This window comes from Amblyomma americanum, chromosome 11 (genome assembly GCF_052857255.1).
Source record: "Amblyomma americanum isolate KBUSLIRL-KWMA chromosome 11, ASM5285725v1, whole genome shotgun sequence".
Taxonomy (NCBI): Eukaryota; Metazoa; Arthropoda; class Arachnida; order Ixodida; family Ixodidae; genus Amblyomma; species Amblyomma americanum.
Genome location: NC_135507.1, coordinates 111873151 through 111891195, shown reverse-complemented (window position 1 = coordinate 111891195; position 18045 = coordinate 111873151). Strand labels below are relative to the sequence as shown.

Sequence of the window (18045 nt, the reverse complement as noted above, 5' to 3'; positions counted from 1 at the left end):
CCTGCCTTTGTGCCCGCAAGGACTATCATGGAGGCGGGCTGCCGCTCCTTGGACCTCCCCTGCTGTTCAGCGCTCCACCTTCTGTTCCGCGGCGGCCACCATCCTGCCAAGGCCTTCCGGCACCTTCTCTTTTTCCTGGAGGCCACCGGCCTCTCTGGCCGCCTCTAGGCCTGAGGGGGCAGCACATGTCACCTGACCACCTGACATGATCATTGAGCTGCGCGCCTACCCTCTCCTTTCAACCTTTTTCCCCTCCCCCTCCTACGACACGCAGGCAGTGGGCGTGGAGGCTAGCCCTCCAGTAGACAAGCCCGTGTCTTCCCACTTTGCATCCTTCCTTCAACCACATAAGAAGAAGATCGCGTACGCTACCGAGCGCACATCGACCACGAAGGCCCTTGCTCTTAGGGAACAAAGGAACGACACATTAGCTGACACTAACAGACATTTATTGCTACAACAATAACGCTAGCTAGCAACAAAATACGCCGAGGAATCGAGGTCGTCCAACTCACCAGCAAGGGTACGAGCGAATGTTCACCCACGCTAGGGCAAGGGATACACCGAGGCCGGACGGAACGAGATACGGGAGCATTTCTCCCCGTCACTTCCTCGCCCCGCTGGCGAAGAGCGGTGGCATATATGCTCTGGTAGCATCAAAATGTTTGTGCAAAAGATTATATTTTTTTCTTCAAGAGACGCTAGCCTTCGGTTTTATTAGGATCAGAGATGGGCATCCTCACGAGGGCGAGCCCTCATGAGGGCGTCCTCAGCCTCACCTCATGAGAATCTCATTCGGTGAGGTGAGGGAGGATGGACGCATGAAAATTCGTGATGACGAGGGTGGGCGAGGAAAGACATTGTGAGGTGAGGGCGAGGGAGGGAAGACATATTGAAGTGAGGGCGAGGGAGTGAAGATATGATGAGGTGACGGTGAGGGAGGGCAACATACATTGTCTGAGGGCGAGGGTGATGACCCGCACCGTACTCCGGGCTAATATTTCCGTTCTGTGCAGCCCGCTATGAATGCCCGTTTTAAAACGCTACTTCTTAGGGTGAAGATTCGTGGGGAAGACGTAGTTTATGCAGCCTAGAGGTACACAAGGCGAACACGAAAGGCGGGGAGCCTCTTGTTGGGCTAGTTGGTGCATTGCTTTGAAGAACCACGTTGCGCATTCAGAAGAGACAAACACAGGAAAAGGCCAAGGAGACGGAAAGAGCGCAAGCTATCAACTGAGTTTATTTTTGTGAAGGTTCCTTATATAGGCAGAATCAGAGCAAAAGGACAAGGCCAATGAGAAGGGGGGTAAAGCCGGTCATCTCCTGATCAACAACAGGTGCGCAGAAAATTCTTTTCCTTCTTGTACAATTTGACAAATGTGTCGCTTATGCATTTATCGCCGTTTTCTTTTATGTGACAGGCCTCCAAAAGCTCACGCGCTGTTTAGTTTTTACTTTTTCCTAGAATTTTTATCTTCTTAGGCAGAGGCTCGCATCCACTGCAGGCAAGGCAATGAGCGGGCAGATTCGCTCCTTCTTTATTTCGAATTGATCGGGCATGTTCCCCTTGTCTTTTTGCTGTGATTCTGCATATACAAGACACCTTCACACAAATAAACTCAGTTGATAGTTTGCGCTCTTTCCGTCTCCTTGGCCTTTTCCCGTGTTTCTCGTTTTTGAATGCACAACGTGGGAATTCAAAGCGGGAAGCTGCACGCTTTCTCCATCACCACGATGTACTACACCGCTGACAATGCTATGCTCAAAGAATCACTCTTCTTGTTCAAATAGCCTATTTTTAAAAAGGCCTGGGTGAAGCACTCTATCTAGTGCGCTAAGAAGGGGGCACTGACCGGGCCGTGCTGTTGGCCGCCGGTCCAACGAGAACCATGGTTCCGCAGTAAACATTTTCATTATCAGCCTCGAGTCTGTCAGATGATCAGAGTGTATAGTAAAACATGTAGAAATTATACATAGAAAAGCGGATGAATTCTCAAGTACTAAGACCTAGTTCCCGGAACGAAGTCCTATTTTAGCTCTGTGAAGTTTCAAGGAACTGTCTGAAGCCCAAAAATTCCTTGTACGAAATTTCAATGTCAAACCAACGCCTGTTGGCAACGTTGGTTTAGAATTTTTTCATTCAGACTGCCCCCCCCCCCTCCACCTTACATTGTACGAGGTGCTAAAAAAGAAAAAGTTGTACTGCTCTTCAAAGAGCAAGAATATTTCTTGGTTTATTTATGTCCCTGGTGGTGCGCGTGACCACGTAATCGCGCGGCTGATTTTATGAACCAAATTTCTTGCAGGCATGGTAGGGAACTGACACTTTCTATGCTCTTGCTTGTCCTGAACTGGCTTACTTTGGTTGATATATCATATGATGTAAGTTTGCGTGATACTGCATGATTTGACTTGTACTGCGGTAGCTTGAGCAGATGAAGCGCACAAAAACACAGCACACAGGAAAAGAAAGACATGAGACAGGCGCTACTTGAAACTGTATATTGAATTCAAGAACGGCTTATTTATAGCCAAGAGGAAGGCGTGGAGGAGAGGGGACAAAAACAATAGAACAAACAACAGGTAAATGATTAGTTCGAGGGGAAGGATACTACAGAGGGGAAACAAAAGTGATTCAAAACTTTCTGAATTTATCTAAAAAAATACTTTCATTCTTATGAATCACCAGCGATGGGGTGCTGACATAGGAACTCCCGCTTATTATAATCCGGTGGGCTGCTAGCAGTTCACGGGTAGTCTTATCTTTACTCCTACATAATATCTGAGTTTCTTGGAGCTTCGCTTCGCAAATTTTTTGCTCTTCTTTGCCGCAGTCCTTGCAGTAATGCAGCAAATGTGATCCGGTACCAGTTCTTAGCGAGCGTTTATGCTCCGTTAGGCGTTCATTAATACATCGGCCTGTCTGGCCGATGTACACCTTTTCACAAGTCAGCGGGATGCTTTAAACTAACCCCACAGCACATTTCAGAAAAGGGCTTGCATGCTTAATTTCACATTCTGCTGACTTTGAATTATCATTTCCAATCTTCCAACACAGCGATGCAAGTTTTCTGGGTGCAGAGAAGACCACCGGGACTTTGTATTTCATGACAAAATGCTTAAGATTATGAGCAACTTTGTGGGAGTATGGAATCACCACCGGTTTGGTTTTCTTTTCAGACACTTCACCATCCTCGCTCTTCTTTTTTCTTTTTTTACCTTTTGCAGCAATGCCTCCGTCACAGAGCTAATCACCAGGGAAGGAAAGCCTGCCTGTTTAAGCTTTTGTATCTGTGCGTCAAAGCTTTCCTGTACATTATGACAGCACGATTTCTTTAGAGCTGAATCAAGGCACATGATGTCAATGGCACGTTTCACTGTTTTCGAGTAGAACTGCGGTAGAATTGGCCATTCTCTACATTCACAGATCCCTGGGAGTCCGGATTCCGCTCCCCGTGGAGAGGTGCAGCGGTTAAGCTACGCGCCACAGCCCTGTGATGGCAGTGCTGCCATCGGTGGGGATTGTGAGACCCATGTCTTTCTTGAGGCACCTGTCCTGACTGATGAATAACTGAACTGCCACAGTGGGCAGTTTGCTCCCAATCCGCTGGGCAGCTTGTGATGACGTCATAACGTCGCGTGACCAAGGTGGCCAACGTGCTAGAAGCAGGCTTCGGACAGACAGACAGACAGACGACCGCTTTTTGGCGGAGTGGAAGCGCTAGAGCAGTAAAATGGCAACCGCAGAAATCGTTCGAAGTAGACTCGGGGAGTTACTGCTTACCCTTATTCAGCCCAAATGCTGCCTTTTAGCGACCCGTTTGATTTTCAAGTGGGCTGAATAATGTTTTATTTTAAGCGACACCATAAGGGCCTCTCTGCAGCGGAAAGCTGACATCGCACTGGGGGAAGACACTATGGAACAAAAAAAAAACTTCATAGCTGGGGGAGCAGGATCCAAACCCGTGGCGGCGCGAAAACATCAGTGCCGCTGGCCGCTGCTTCAGACCACTACGCCATCGCCACGGCTTTTTGTAAGCAGAGTATTTATGACATTGAAACTGTAATATATTTATATGAATTAAATTATTTACAGAGCTTTTAAGAAACGGCACAAAACACCACAAAAAGACAAGAGCAGCAGAGTACTATAGAAGCGAGGTAAGACTGAGCACGTCAGCAAGAGGGAGTGCCACTCCAGCTGAAATTCGGTCGGTTCATACGATTCCCTTAGATGAACAATCAATTGGGCGAAATCTTAACACCCTGCCTGTACGAACTGCCAAACTCTCGAGCTGTGCTTGCAATATCGTCGTATTTGTCACGTGCCCGTGTTCACGCCTGTTAAACTGCCAGTCTCTCACGCTGTAGTTTGAAAGCGTAGTCTTCATCATTTCCCATCCGTGCGCGTGGAAGCGTCATCAAACGCTCAGCACGTATTGTAATTATCGTGGTAAACGCTACCGCATTGTCTTCTAGATATTCTTAGGCTACATGAGCTTTTGTACACACACAACAACGCGTTGACTCATTCTAGCAGTGGATAAGAAAACAATGATGTGCAGTGCACATATATGCTTGTATTGCATGCCAGAAGTAAAGGCGGAGTGATATTTTGGAGCTCAACTCGTAACTGTCTAGGTCTTGTCTCACGTATTAGCTTAAGCAACATACACACACGTACGTACACTCACACACACAGCAACATAAGCATCTAGCACCTGTTCAATAGTGCCTTGAGGGCTTGCTTATATTTTGCTACTCAGTACTGTCGCGAGAAGTTGCCGACTACAGAACATAACTATAGTTTTAAAACGACTGTTAATGAGGGTGAGGGAGGGCTGACGATGTGAGGGCGAGGGCGAGGGAGGGCCAGCAAACGTTTCGACGTGAAGATGAGGGTGAGGAGGCCGGGATAACTTTTCAAAATGAGGGCGAGGGTGAGGGAGGGCCATCGCTCCAAAAGCGAGGGTGAGGGAGGAAAAGCAAAAATGAGTGCATTTGCCCATCTCTGATTAGGATATCTCAGTATCTAACTTCTTCCCGATAGATTTCAGCTCAGTTGAAAAAGTTGACAGTTTTTGATTTTCGATGATGATTTCCAGTTATTCAGGCACAGAGGGGCCGGGTGGGTTTCCACATCCCCATTCAGCTAGAAAACAAGAAAGAAAAATGGGTCAGAGCAATCCGCCACACACTCGCATAGCACCACAGAAAAAAAAATTTCCGGTGGTTTAGCTTTGGTTAAACCTGGAGTGACGCCATAGCTACAGCTGGCCGAGTGGAACTTGGCCACGTGACCAACCACGTGACGAAGCACGTGATCAGCTACGACGCCGAACCGCCAACAGCTGCTCCGCATCACGTGAGAGCGTGGCGCCGCAGCCATAGGGTGGCGGCGCCGCCACGCTGAAGGCTCGAAATGCTACCGTAATGTAGCTATCGCTACAAAAGGGCGCACAACCAAACACAACGAGTAACTTACGAGTCAGACGCTCCTTATTACTGACCTACACAGAAAAGACCAGCCAGTTTGGATGACTTTGCATCCTGAAGCTCCTCTTGCTCACTGGCGAAGAACGCCTGATTGTCGATGGCACGCTGACGTGTCCGTGAAGAAGTTGATAAGTTGGCATCACTGGCATTAAACGGTGAGCCAGGACGCTTGACGACGCTCAGGACCGATTCACGCAATCCATGGTGGGTAGTGCACTGTAAATCCACACCAGTTGCATCGTCGTAGAATAAGGAACCACCGCATGTTGTAAAAGAGTGCACAAAAAAAGACAGTTTATATGTGGCTTCATCCTGCAGCTGATGCTTTGCTTACTTATTCTACCTTTAACTGCTTCTATCCCTCATCGTCATCGACTCCACCGTTTTCACTGTTCATTTCACATTCTTTGCAATGCACTTTTCTCTTTCACTGCTGTGAGTGCGCCGCTGCATTAGTGTGCAGCTTAAAATAAACAAATATGAGAACCCACCGGCCTTGGCCTTCGTAACGACTGACGTCACAGCCAGATGAAATGGATCGTTAGAAAATGCGATGTCAAATGGGCGACTGTACCCGGACTCCGGTTACGAGTACGGGCATCAGAGAACAGTGCAAACGCACTGCCCGGCCTCTGAGTGATCCCTGCACACAAGGAAGATGTCACTCAACTTGCAATTTCTCCATCAGTTGTAAACAATTTCAACATCCATCCTCGGAGGACAAAAACGTGCGGGCAACGAATTTTATTACGCATCTTCCTCCCGCACTGCGTTTGCTGTGAACGCGAAGACACTCCGGGCGTGTGATCCACGTGAAGCACTTAGCGCTTAGCTGGCGTAACCTTGGAAGATCAGTAGAGCTTCTCTAGATATCTGCGCATGTCTTGTGCGTTTTTTAGTCCGGACTGTTCAGCGTCTTTGAGGCACAGAGTAGCTGAGGATTTATTGACAAATCTAGGCCTAAATGGCGTATGACCCCTTTGGCATCCAGTAGGACAAAGTGAATTTATCTTGAACCAGGTGACTAAGTTTTTCATGCTGGCAAGCGTTTCACTGCGACACGGTATGACACGTTTAGTTCAATACGATAGCAAGGCGGGCGAGTTGGTAATACATATCTGAAAAATTACAGCGCAGAAGACGGGGACTTCAAGGGTAGAAAACAAGGGTAGTTTGTACTATAGTGACATATTGTATAAACACCCCGATAAATTGACCAGAGAAATCGTAGAAGCCTACAAGATGAGAAAGAAATCAAGATTGTGCGTCAGCAAACCATCCCTGCTCCTGCGTTACAGTGAGGTTGACTATCTTGACTAAACATAGTGCACGTGCCTTGAGGTTTTATTGTTTGGTTGTTGCCTGTTCGCTTATATTTGCCTGATTGCTGTGATTACACTTTAGTTGAGAACCAGCGCTTGTCCTGTGTTTTCTACCCTTGAAGTCCCTGTCTTCCGCGCTGTAATTTTTCAAATACGTTTTGTTCGCTCGTCCGAAATCAGCTTAATGATGCAGGGCAGTAACACATGCGAAGGCTGTCCCTATGTAGTGCTGCTTGACACGATGTGTAATTTGCCTTATAAGTGACTATTTACTGGAAAAATAACCGGTGTAATGCCTTTGCACTCCTCAGCACAGGGTTCCCGGATGTGGTGGCCCAGATATGCTGCGAGTTCTCCATTATGGCCGCCTACACGTGCGTCCTCGTGATCACCACGGACCAGCCGCAGCAGCTGACCGAGGCAAGTAACGGCAGCACTCGACTGCACTGCGGCATGTCTGAACGACATAACAACGGATAGGCACGGGTATTTGCGCCACAAGCCAGTCTAGAGCAGCAAAAGCGAAGAATAGTGCCGTGGCGAACGGAGCAGATTCACTCGATGGCGGCCCAACAGTCCCGCAGCGGCCATTTGGGACATGGTTTATGCAAAAAGCGTACTGGCGCTAAAATATGGAGACAACACACACACAAGACAGCACTGTTGTATCCGTCTTTTAGCGCCAGTACGCTTTTTTTTTGCGTAAACCATGTCATTCTACAACCAACTAGCTCAAATGAAAGTCTTGCTGCCGTTTGGGAGGTGGCGCTGCTGTGCTGTCGGCATTCCCTGATTCAAAGAAAACGACCTCGTGAAGATCGCCTGCTACCACTGGTTCCATTGACCGCTTTCGCCCCCTGCGCGCTTCCTTCATCGCAGCGGGTGGGTTGATAATTTATATGTGCTGCAAGTTCGCCGATTGTACTCCATTATCGCAAACCAACGCGGCGCAGACTATTCTTCGTGGGGTATTTTCACATGAAATGCATGCTTATGTCGGTTCTCCTGCTACTGCCAAGACTAATCAAGGACTGATCAAGTGGCTCTTTAGCAATTTTTTTTTCTTAATATCCTCCATAAACTTGTATATTTATGGAAACAAACTAATTCATAATTTAGTGCACCCAAAATAACAGGAGACGAAGGCTTTCTACGACCACGCCATGCAATGTGTTAAGACGCGTGTGTGCCTAGTGGCATGCATGGGTTCTTTTCTAGCCATTGGTAGCCTTTACCTGCTGTGAGGAAAATACGTCGGGCAGAAATCGCTTCACTCGCTTGATTCGAGATATTCACAGCCGAAAACACCATCGAAGCGATACCCACAAGTACACTGGACACTGACTCGTCCACCACTACAACCATGGTTTTGAAAAACGAAGCTTGATTCTAAAAGAGCACATAACAAGATAGCATATTTTCACGAAAGGAAATGACCCGCTACGGCGTTCCCATGGTGTAATAATATATTTAGATACTGACACTGACAGTCCGCCGAAGCGGAGAACGCGCCCAGATTTTGTTCTCGCTCTAGTATTTGCGCCGACCGCAGCGGCGTGGGGGCGCTGCGGAGAAGTGGTCAAACAGTCTTTCCGGGACTAATATACGCTGATGATATAGTGCTGATGGCTGACAACAAGGACGATTTGCAGAAATTGATAGACATCTGCGGTACATAGGGAGATAGAATAGGCTTCAAGTTTGGTAAGGAAAAATAGGCAGTCATGATATTTAATGATGAGGTAGGCGAGCATAGAATACAGGAATTCACACTAGAAGTAGTGGATAAGTGCTGATAAACAACAGTGCTGAGTATCTGACAGAGAATGACAAATATGTAATGACTCAAGGCAGTAGAAATGCAGCTGTTATGAAAAATATGGCATTGCGGAATTACAATCGGCACGAAGTGGTAAGTGGGATTTGGAAAGGAGTGATGATTTTGTAGCGCCCCTCGGGCTGCGCTCGGCTCGCAGGCCTTGGCACGCGGCGCCGGACATGAAAGAGGAAGTTGGGCTAGGCCGCCGCAGCACGAGCAGCGCAAATAAACATTTCGAACCTCAACGCTGTCGGAGCTGGTTCTCCCTCGCCTCAGCTCCGACAGTTCCTTGTCTGACATTCGGCAGTGCGGTCCTATGCTTGAGACCAGAGGTAAGGAATCAAACGCGGCCTAGGGAGGCTTACTTTGGGAGCAACATGGCCCAAATAAGGGGTATAAAACGGAATATTGGGTGGACGTCATTGGAGAGCAGAGAGGCTAGCAGAAAGATAGAATTTTAGGAGCGATTGAAAGAAATCGGGAGAAATCAGTGGGCTAGGAAGGTTTTCAGGTACCTATACATCAGGAATATGGACACAAAATGGAGAAAAAAGAACTAGAAAACTGACAAGCAAATATCTGGACAGCAGTTGGGGGAAATCAGGAGTTATCGGTTAAGAAAAAGGCTAAAGCAACAGAGTTCGGTGCGTATGGAGAGGAGGAGGAGACTGCTGAACACTTGATACTTTTCTGTAAAGGGCTTCACCCGACAGTTGAAAGCAGCGGGGCTGATTTATTCAAAGCATTGGGGTTTAAGGGCAATGGAGGCCGCATAGATTCTAAATCGGTGGAAATAACCAAGCGAAGGTTATCTGATTGATGGCTAAATTCAAGACAAGAGTCAAATTTCACGAGTCATGACCATAGGTTGCGTCAGCCAGCGCCCGATTTAAAAATTTCAGCTTTGTCCGCCCGTCCGTCCACCATCCATCCATCCATCCATCCACCCACCCACCCACCCACCCACCCACCCACCCACCCACCCACCCGTCCGTCCGTCCGCCCGCCCGTCCGTCCGTCCGTCCGTCCGTCCGTCCGTCCATCCATCCATCCATCCATCCATCCATCCATCCATCCATCCATCCATCCATCCATCCATCCATCCATCCATCCATCCATCCATCCATCCATCCATCCATCCGTACATTCATCCATCCATTTTTGTATTTTCTAATGAGTCAACACCACCGCCCGACCCACTACGCAGAGCAGTTCATCACTTTTCGCGCAAAAAAGCGCGTACCAAAACCTTTAGAGGCCCAGAAACATCGTAGCAGCGGGATAATACAAAATTTCCTTGACTGCTGAAGTACTCTATGCTGAAGCGAGCCGAGGCACAGATTCACGAAAACACGCAGAAACAAAATGGACGTCGACTTCCTGTAAACACCGAAAAACTCTTTTGCGGCAGCGGAAAAAAATGTGGCAGCGTGCTTCAAATATTTGCGATAGTTAAAAAAGCGATAAATGTGAGCGTTATGGAGGGGCTGTACGTCGGCCTACACACGCCACCTAGACGACAGACGGGCCCCTGTCCGCACGGCAGTTATATGCTCACGTGTTACAGCACAAACTTTGTCCGCAAAGTTCCGAGACTGAGTTCATTAAAAAAATGCGTATAGCATTGAAATCATTCAAGCAGCACACCTTCGAAATAGTCTCTCTTGCATCTTATACACAGCTTCCAACGCTTCTTGAGCTCTTGGAAACAGTTGGGAAAAGCTTCTTTTGGCAGGGCTGTCGGCTCCTTTGTCGTGACGTCTTGAATGGCCTCCACGCTCCCCATCGAGCGACCTTTTAGGGCTCTCTTCACACGAGGAAAAAGGAAAAAACCGAATGGGGAGAGGTCAGGCGAGCATGGAGGATGGGGAAGTGCAGTAATTCTGTGCTTGCAGAGAAATTTTGTCACGCTCAGAGCAGTGTGCGGCCTTGCGTTATCGTGGAAAAGTCTTTATGTCCAGATGCCCCTAAGTCAGGGCTACGGCGTCGCAGTGCATCACGCATGTGTGCACGCGGATATAAAACTCCTGGTTCGCCATCTGCCCTTGTGGGACGAACTTGTGCTGTATGTCACCTCTGGCATCGAAAAAAAAACTATCAGCATCCTCTTTGTTTTGGTCTTCTGTCGCCGCACCTTTCTCGACGCCGCAAAGCTTGTGGACCGTCATTCGACGCTTCGTATCGTATCGTATCATATCTTAGGATCGTATTGAAAACACCATGTTTCGTCTTCAGCAATGATGCTGTCGACGAATTCAGCATTCCTCTTTGCCTCGGAGAGCAAATCAGCGCTCACTGATGTCCGCGTGTCCTTCTGGTCCTGTGTGAGGGGGCGCGGCACAAGTTTAGCATTCAGCTTTCGTTTCCACAAGTTCTCACGCAAAATTTGGTGGCATGCTGTCTCATTAATGTCGAGAGCATCTGATACCATGTGGTCTGTAATGATGGAGTCTTGCTGCACGATTGCCCTGATCCGAGCTACGTTGTTTTCATTACATGAGGTTGAAGTGCGCCCCTGCCTTGTGTCGTCTTCCACCGGGGTTCTCCTCGAAAGAAGCTCTTGCGCCTCTCGAAAACTCGCTCCCGCGATAATGTCTCTTTGCCGTGTCACGAAGGAGCTCGTACGTCTGTGTGGTTGTCTTGCCAAGCTTCACTCAGAATTTTATGTTTACACGCTGTTCGAGGTGGACGTCCATCTGTCCACATTCACCCACAGTAGAATGCGCAGACTACTAGTCAAGGCGTATGGATGGAATGGATGTGCTCTCAAAGCTAGCCTCCCTACGCCACTTTGTTTAATTTCTAACCTTGCTTGAGCATATGGTCTCATGCACAGGACCGCATTACCGAAAGTCAGGCTAGGAACCATCACCCCTTTCCAGATCCCTCTTACCACTTCATAGCTATTGCAATTCCACAGTGCCCTATTTTTCATGACAGCTGCATTCCTACTAGCTTTATTCATTACATATTTTTCATGCTGTATCAGATACTCAGGACCGTTATTTATCCACACCGCAAGATACTTGTACTCATCCACTACTTTTAGCGAGAACTCTTGTATTCTATGCTCTCCGACCTCATCATTAAATATCATGACTGCAGATTTTTCCTTACTAAACTTGAAACCTAATCTATCTCCCACTGTACCACTTATGTCTATCAACTTTTGTAAATCTTCCTTGTCAATTACGACAGCGTTGTGCGTGTGTGTGTGTGTTATGCCTTTTTCACCTTCTCTCTTCCTCCTTTTAGTCCCTTAATTTCTCTTCCCCAGTGCAGGGTAGCCAACCGGAACTCCTTTCTGGTTAACATCCCTGCTTTTCCCTCCTCCTCTTTATCTATCTCTCTATCTTCCCTGTTGTTAGCCATTAGCACTATATCATCGGCGTATATTACTCCCGGTAATGACTGTTTAATCCATTCTCCTTGCTTCAAAAAAGAAAGGTTGAAGCCTAGTCCGCTCCTCTCTAGCTTGGTCTTCAACCCTTGCTGGTACAACATGAACAACAAGGGAGACAGAGGACATCCTTGTCTAAGCCCCCGCTGTATCTCTACAGGCTCTTTTACATTTCTACCATCTAGCGGCTGCCACAGCAATTAACATAAATAGCTCAGGTTAGCCCGAAAAGATCGCGCTGCACATACGCACCAACATTTGTTTTGGGGAATCATTACTAGAGAAGAAAATCAATCAGTCTTGAAACTTTACGGACAAAGATGGTAGTTACAAAGACATGCTATCGCACTGCTGAAAGGATGGTTTGACATGCGGCATCCGTGTGGGACGCAGTACCTAATGGGACCCGTGTTTGTTTGGCGTACTTTGCGAGACGCTAACCACTCCTGGCAGCTTCTTGAATCTTCTGGGGCGGAATACTACTCTGCTGCGAGAAAAGAAACTCCGTGGAGAGCAGCATTGTTTATCTGGTTCTCCGATGGCCACTTGATGTCCCGTGGAAACGTGACGTCCTCGGGAACACTTTTTTACCTTTTCTCGAGCGCTTTGCGGGGGCAACAGGTGTTCCTTGATCTGGACTTGGCGGGCAGGCACTGTCGAACGGCATGCGGGGAAACAAGGACTCGGGAAGTTCACTGGAGGAAAACGTAAAAAGATATTTTTGACGCTTCGGCACCGCTGAGAGTGCGTTGTTCACGTGAGGAAAACATATAGGCCATTGCTCAGACAGAAAAACGGGGCGTACAGGACGCATACATACCTTGAGTAGACGGCCCCGCGTCTTGTGTCTAGCTTCGCTTGTCGTGTCAATGCAGAGGAACTCAGTGAGCAGGCGTGCAAACATTTTTCTTTTTCAATTATGCGCGAGGAATCCCACTCAATGAAAAGCCCGGCGTTTCGACGGTGCGTTAGAAGCAACTTTTATGTTTTTGACGTCACGTTGATGTTCATTGAAACGCCTTCTGATATCCCTTGTCTCGTCTATGTAGGCTGCTGCTCATTCTTTGAAAGAAATTTGGTATGCTGTGCCAGGGTAGCTTGTCTTCTCGAGCGGGTCCATCTCCCGTAACAGGTGGATTTTGAGCATGCTAGAACGAATGTGGTTCACTTGAACGTCACAGTCAACTAATATCCCGTTCACTGGAAGTGATTCAGGAGAACTACCTGAATTATTTTTGGCGCACACATCAGGACAGACAGGGATGATCAGTTGCCTCGGCGCTTTTCAATCGATCCTTAGAGCATTAACGAGAACGGCTACCCGCGTCAAGTACTCCGCTCACAAGAAGGACGCACTGCACCCTCTGCAGTTGGAGCTAGCGGAACCATGGGTAATTAACGTGTAGCCATCCCCTATGCCCGTGGCATCACAGATCCATGATATCAGCTGACTGCGACGTAAAAAGGACCCGAGTTATTTCTGGAAAGTTTAAATTCCACATGTGAAGGAGCCGCTCGAGAAGACAAGCTAACCCGGCGTCGCGAACAAAATTCCTTGCAAACAATGCGAAGCTGCTTATAGGCAAGACAGGGGATTTCAGAAGGTGGTTGAAAGAACATTAGTGTGACATCGGGAATGTAAAGGTGTCGCTCACGCCTTAGCACCACATCGTCAAATCATGGGCCGCTTCATTGAAGTTACAGCGCATACTTCAAAAAAAAAAAACGCTGTCTATACGCCTGCTCAAGGACTCGCTTCAGTTTCAATTAACAGGAGAAGCAAGAAACAGCACGTGACCCAATAGAGCAGATTCTAGTGCGCTTTGGAGTTGCACTTGGTGCTTTCACGTAAGGAGTTTTCGCTGTCCACAGGTAGTGTAATAGGAGAGCTCACCAGTGCTGTGTCACAGGTTAGCGCCAGCAGTGTGTGCTTCTCATCATTGTCTCTTGTTTCCTCAAGCGACACGTATGTCTAAATGTTTATTCCGCCGCTGGCACCAGACCGACTCTCTTGTGAACTGTCAGACTAACGGGTCTCCTGCTTGCTTATCGCGAGAATACGCGAGAAATTCCTGCGTACCAGGGCTGCCATGTGCGTTATTTCCGAAGAGAGATGTCTCGTTTCTGACATGCGCCGTGGCTTACTCTGGCCTCCCCTGTGCTGCAGCGACAATGCCTGGCGGCGGCGGTGTGCCTGCAGTTTTTCTTCCTCAGCGCCTTCCTCTTCCTGATGCTGGAGTCAGCTTACGTGTGCAGGCTGCTGGCGCCCGCCCTGGTGCCCCACCACGCGCCATTCACCGGCGCCTCCGTCGCCATCGCCGGATTCGGTGCGTCTCTTCCAAGCCTACATTTTACAACAGCAGTGTTGTCGCGCCTAGAATGTTGCATATTCTTCGAAAGAGTACAAACTGAGGAAATCTGGAAGCGAGTGTAGCGCATGCATGCATTATTTGAAGGATAGATAGCAGAGCACTATACAAACACCATATTTTAGCTTGCCTGTTTCCTTCTTCCAAACGATTCGTTAGACAATATTATACATTAATCACCGCGTGGTATTCGTCTACGACCGCTAAATACTTTATAATTTAATTCCTTCCTGACGCTGTCTCGGTTTCATCAACCAAACGATGGTTGTGACGTGTAATTGACCTTTAGGTCACGTCAGGCACGAATAGAAGGCAACACAAGTGCTCGGGGAGAGGGCAGAGTGTGTCAGGTATCAAACACGAGTTTATGACAGCCTAGTCGAAATAAAGAGGAAGAAATGGGATTGAGCTGGGCATGTAATGCGAAAGCAAGCTGACCGATGGTCTTTGAAGGTGCACTAAAGAGGATTCTGAGCTCCTCTTATTACCACGGGAACTCGATATACACGTACGCTCCGAAACTTCGAGAAACTTCGAATTATTGTCCTGTGCGGCCGATTTTTCTATCATATCGAATTAAACGTCCCGGCTCCCGCCTTTATTTTTTAACACACCGCCGAAACTAGGAGGAGTCAACCAACGCGTGGAGTGCCTTGCATCCACTCCTGTGGCGGCTTGGCCTTCGCTTTGATTTTTTTTTGTGAGGGGAGGGGGTTTTCGTGAATAAACAGTTTAATTTACAGACAACGGAGCCGCAAATTAGGCCCATAGAAACAAAAATACGCATGAACGTTTTGCTTTACGTATCACTCCGTCGATGGCAGAGCGGCAAGTCGCCACGCGACTGGTTGAAAGGCACTCCACGTGTTGGTTGACTCCCACTTTCGGAGGTGAGTTAAAAAAACGCGGAAACCGGGAATTTAATTCCATTTAATAGGGAAAATCGGCCGCACAGGACATTGGTTCGAAGTTGCTAAGAATATTTGGAGCGTGTATGTAGAGTCCCCGCGGTTGGAGGAGGAGGATAAACTTTTTTTCCGCCTGTAAAAGGAGCAGATAGTGTGGGGTATAGCCTCTTCAAGTGGCCATGAGCCCGTGGCGTTCGGCGACTTCTAGGGCTCTTGTCTCAACCCGGATCTGTGTGTCCGAGCGCGAACTGCAAAATGCAGCCTCACACTGGTCTGGATTCGAGAGCTCCAAACCTCGAGGAGGGTAGTCCCGAAGGCGAGCCCAGAATATGTGGGATAGAGTGGCATGTTGGCCACATAGTTTACAGAAAGGGGAGTAGACGCCAGGGTATATGCGGGCATATATCGCGGGGTTTGGGAAGGTGTTCGTTTGGAGTTGCCTCCACGGGACCTCTTGGGGTTTGATAAGAGAAATATGTGCGGGGCGATATAGAAGTCTGCCTAAGCGGTAGTGCATGGTGATGTCATGAAATGTAACCATACGATCTCTCGCCGTCCGCAAGACGGGCGAGATGGAGATTGTGTTGCATAAGATATCTGTTTCTTCAGCCGGGCTCGGCTGGCGTGAGCCTGTAAAGCAATCCAAAGGCTGGCTGAGATTGGGTTCCCAAGAACATGGGTGAGCTCTCACCCGAGGTGACCCTGTTGAAAATAGGGCTAATCTCTGCTCCCTAGAGGAGGTACGGCACCTCGGGGCTGACGGTTGTTTGGAAGTGGTGAACCGCGACCCCAACTAGAATATCAGCAGTTTCACTGATGATGGGCTTGATTTGTCGACTGTCGACCGGAGGGTTGGCTACCTGGACACAGTCTAAGTCTGTGACCGGGGCTGTGGGGTACTAGGTTAGCTCCCAGGACGTCTAACACTGGGAGGGGTAGCGTCCTCCTGTTACCTTGCGGAGTGCTCGCACTGGCGTTCAGGGCCCTAGGTGTAGCGCTGGGAGGGAGTAGTTGCGTGCCCCTATAATCCAGTGAAAAGGAGGCGACGCTAATGATAAACCTTCAGGAACGGCTGGTGGCGACCCTCTCCCAGTGACCCGAAGCGAGAGAGTTCATACGCCATGGCAGCTTTTGGACAGGCTACTGTGGCTAAGTCTCAAGCAGAATCATTGTAGGGAAATCCCCGCTGACTAAAGTCATCACGAGTAGGGGCATCCTTGTTTAACCTGAGGCCTTCGGTCACTGGGTCTGCCCTCGTTCCCCCTCCGGGAAACCAGGGTGATCTCTGGGAAACACTGAGGCCTGCGGGCGTCTCAGTAGGCTAAGAGAACGAGGGCAAAGCGAAAGCAGAACTGGCGCTTGCATCCTTTGAGAGTCTGTGAGTAGTACCGCTGTGAGTAGTACCGCTATGAGACCAAAGGGGTGTGGAATGAAACCCACACTCGCTCTTCCGGTACGTAGGTGGTAGGTCCTGGCTTAGTACACAAGGACCGGCATCAAATCCAAGACGCTTGAAAAAATTTGGCAGAATAGGGCTCTCGGTTGGAGCGCGGCAAGAAGAGATTACCCGAAGTCAAGGGCGCCTCGGCGTCTAGCAGGGGTGTGCAGCACGGGAGCGCACACGGGGAGTAGCGACCCCGCCTGTCCGAAGCTCGTGGCTTGGACCCACACATGACCAACGAGGTGGCAGTAGTGGACAGGTCCGCCATGCTCGCTGGGAGGGCTTTCGAGAGCCCGATGATGGCCAAACCTAAATTGGTACAAGAGCAGTCTCTGTTGTGGTGGTCCATCAATTCTTGAGCTCTGCTCTAACTTATTAGACTCGCTCTTGGGAAGTGGTCTGGCCCTGGCCTATTCCGTGAGTGGCGGGGGGGGGGGGGATATTCTTTGTTATCATTAATTAAAGGCTGGAAGATACAAAAAGGACACAGACATAGAAGAAGACAGGACGAGCGCTAAACATCAAATGATATTTTACTTAAGTCTTTTTAACTGATTATTTAATTAATGATGGCACACCAACTAGCCCAGCTTTCCGCCTTGATCACATTGAATACTCTTTGGCAGACCGTAAACATCATACCTGAAGCGTGGCTGTGTCGTATGGCATGCGCCTCGCATTCAGAAGGTGCTGAGTTCGATCCCCAGTGCCGCTGAGTTCCTATTGGTTTTTTAATGGGTACAAGATTTGTGGCCACGAATGGGCTTCTACCGCACGAGGCGGATTTAGGGTTGCTTATTGACGACGGAACTTATCTCTGATCCGTCAAGGCAACGGTTTGGACCAGGACTCTTTTCCCAAGCATATCACCCTAGAAGAGCCGAGCACCAGGCCGGGGGAAATCATGTACACATGATTGTGGACTGCCCCGTTCCCTGAATAGGATGAGTGCGCAGGGACCCAGATCAATTGGATCGGGCGGAGCTGGAGATTGGTGGAGTGGAGGAGAGATAGGGTGGCAGGGGCCCAGCCTTTGGCTGAATTACGAATCGCAGATTTATAGTCGCTTGAAGATGGTTTCTGCAGAGGTGGACACCATCGCTAAGGGTATGGTCGCCTCCTCGGCCTCTTCAGACGATCTGACGGGAATGGAGCACGCAACCGACGGCCGTTCACACTAGTTTACAACCGCGAGCGAAAAAGCATCGCGATCGGGGTATTGGGCAGCGTCGACGCAGACCGCTGTCCGAACTGTCACATACTTTTTGTGTAGAGACTTAGCCCTGTCCT

The 18045-nt window shown here is 48.8% G+C and overlaps 1 protein-coding gene across 1 annotated transcript in view; it reads left to right on the top strand.

The window, feature by feature from the left end:
• The window catches only part of LOC144111247 (adhesion G-protein coupled receptor D1-like), a 204423-nt gene that overhangs the window by 33220 nt on the left and 153158 nt on the right, over nucleotides 1–18045 (top strand). The window contains exons 2-3 of the mRNA XM_077644467.1: nucleotides 7130–7238; nucleotides 14205–14364. Of these exons, the coding sequence (XP_077500593.1) occupies nucleotides 7130–7238; nucleotides 14205–14364 (269 nt within the window). The remainder of the gene's footprint in view (nucleotides 1–7129; nucleotides 7239–14204; nucleotides 14365–18045) is intronic.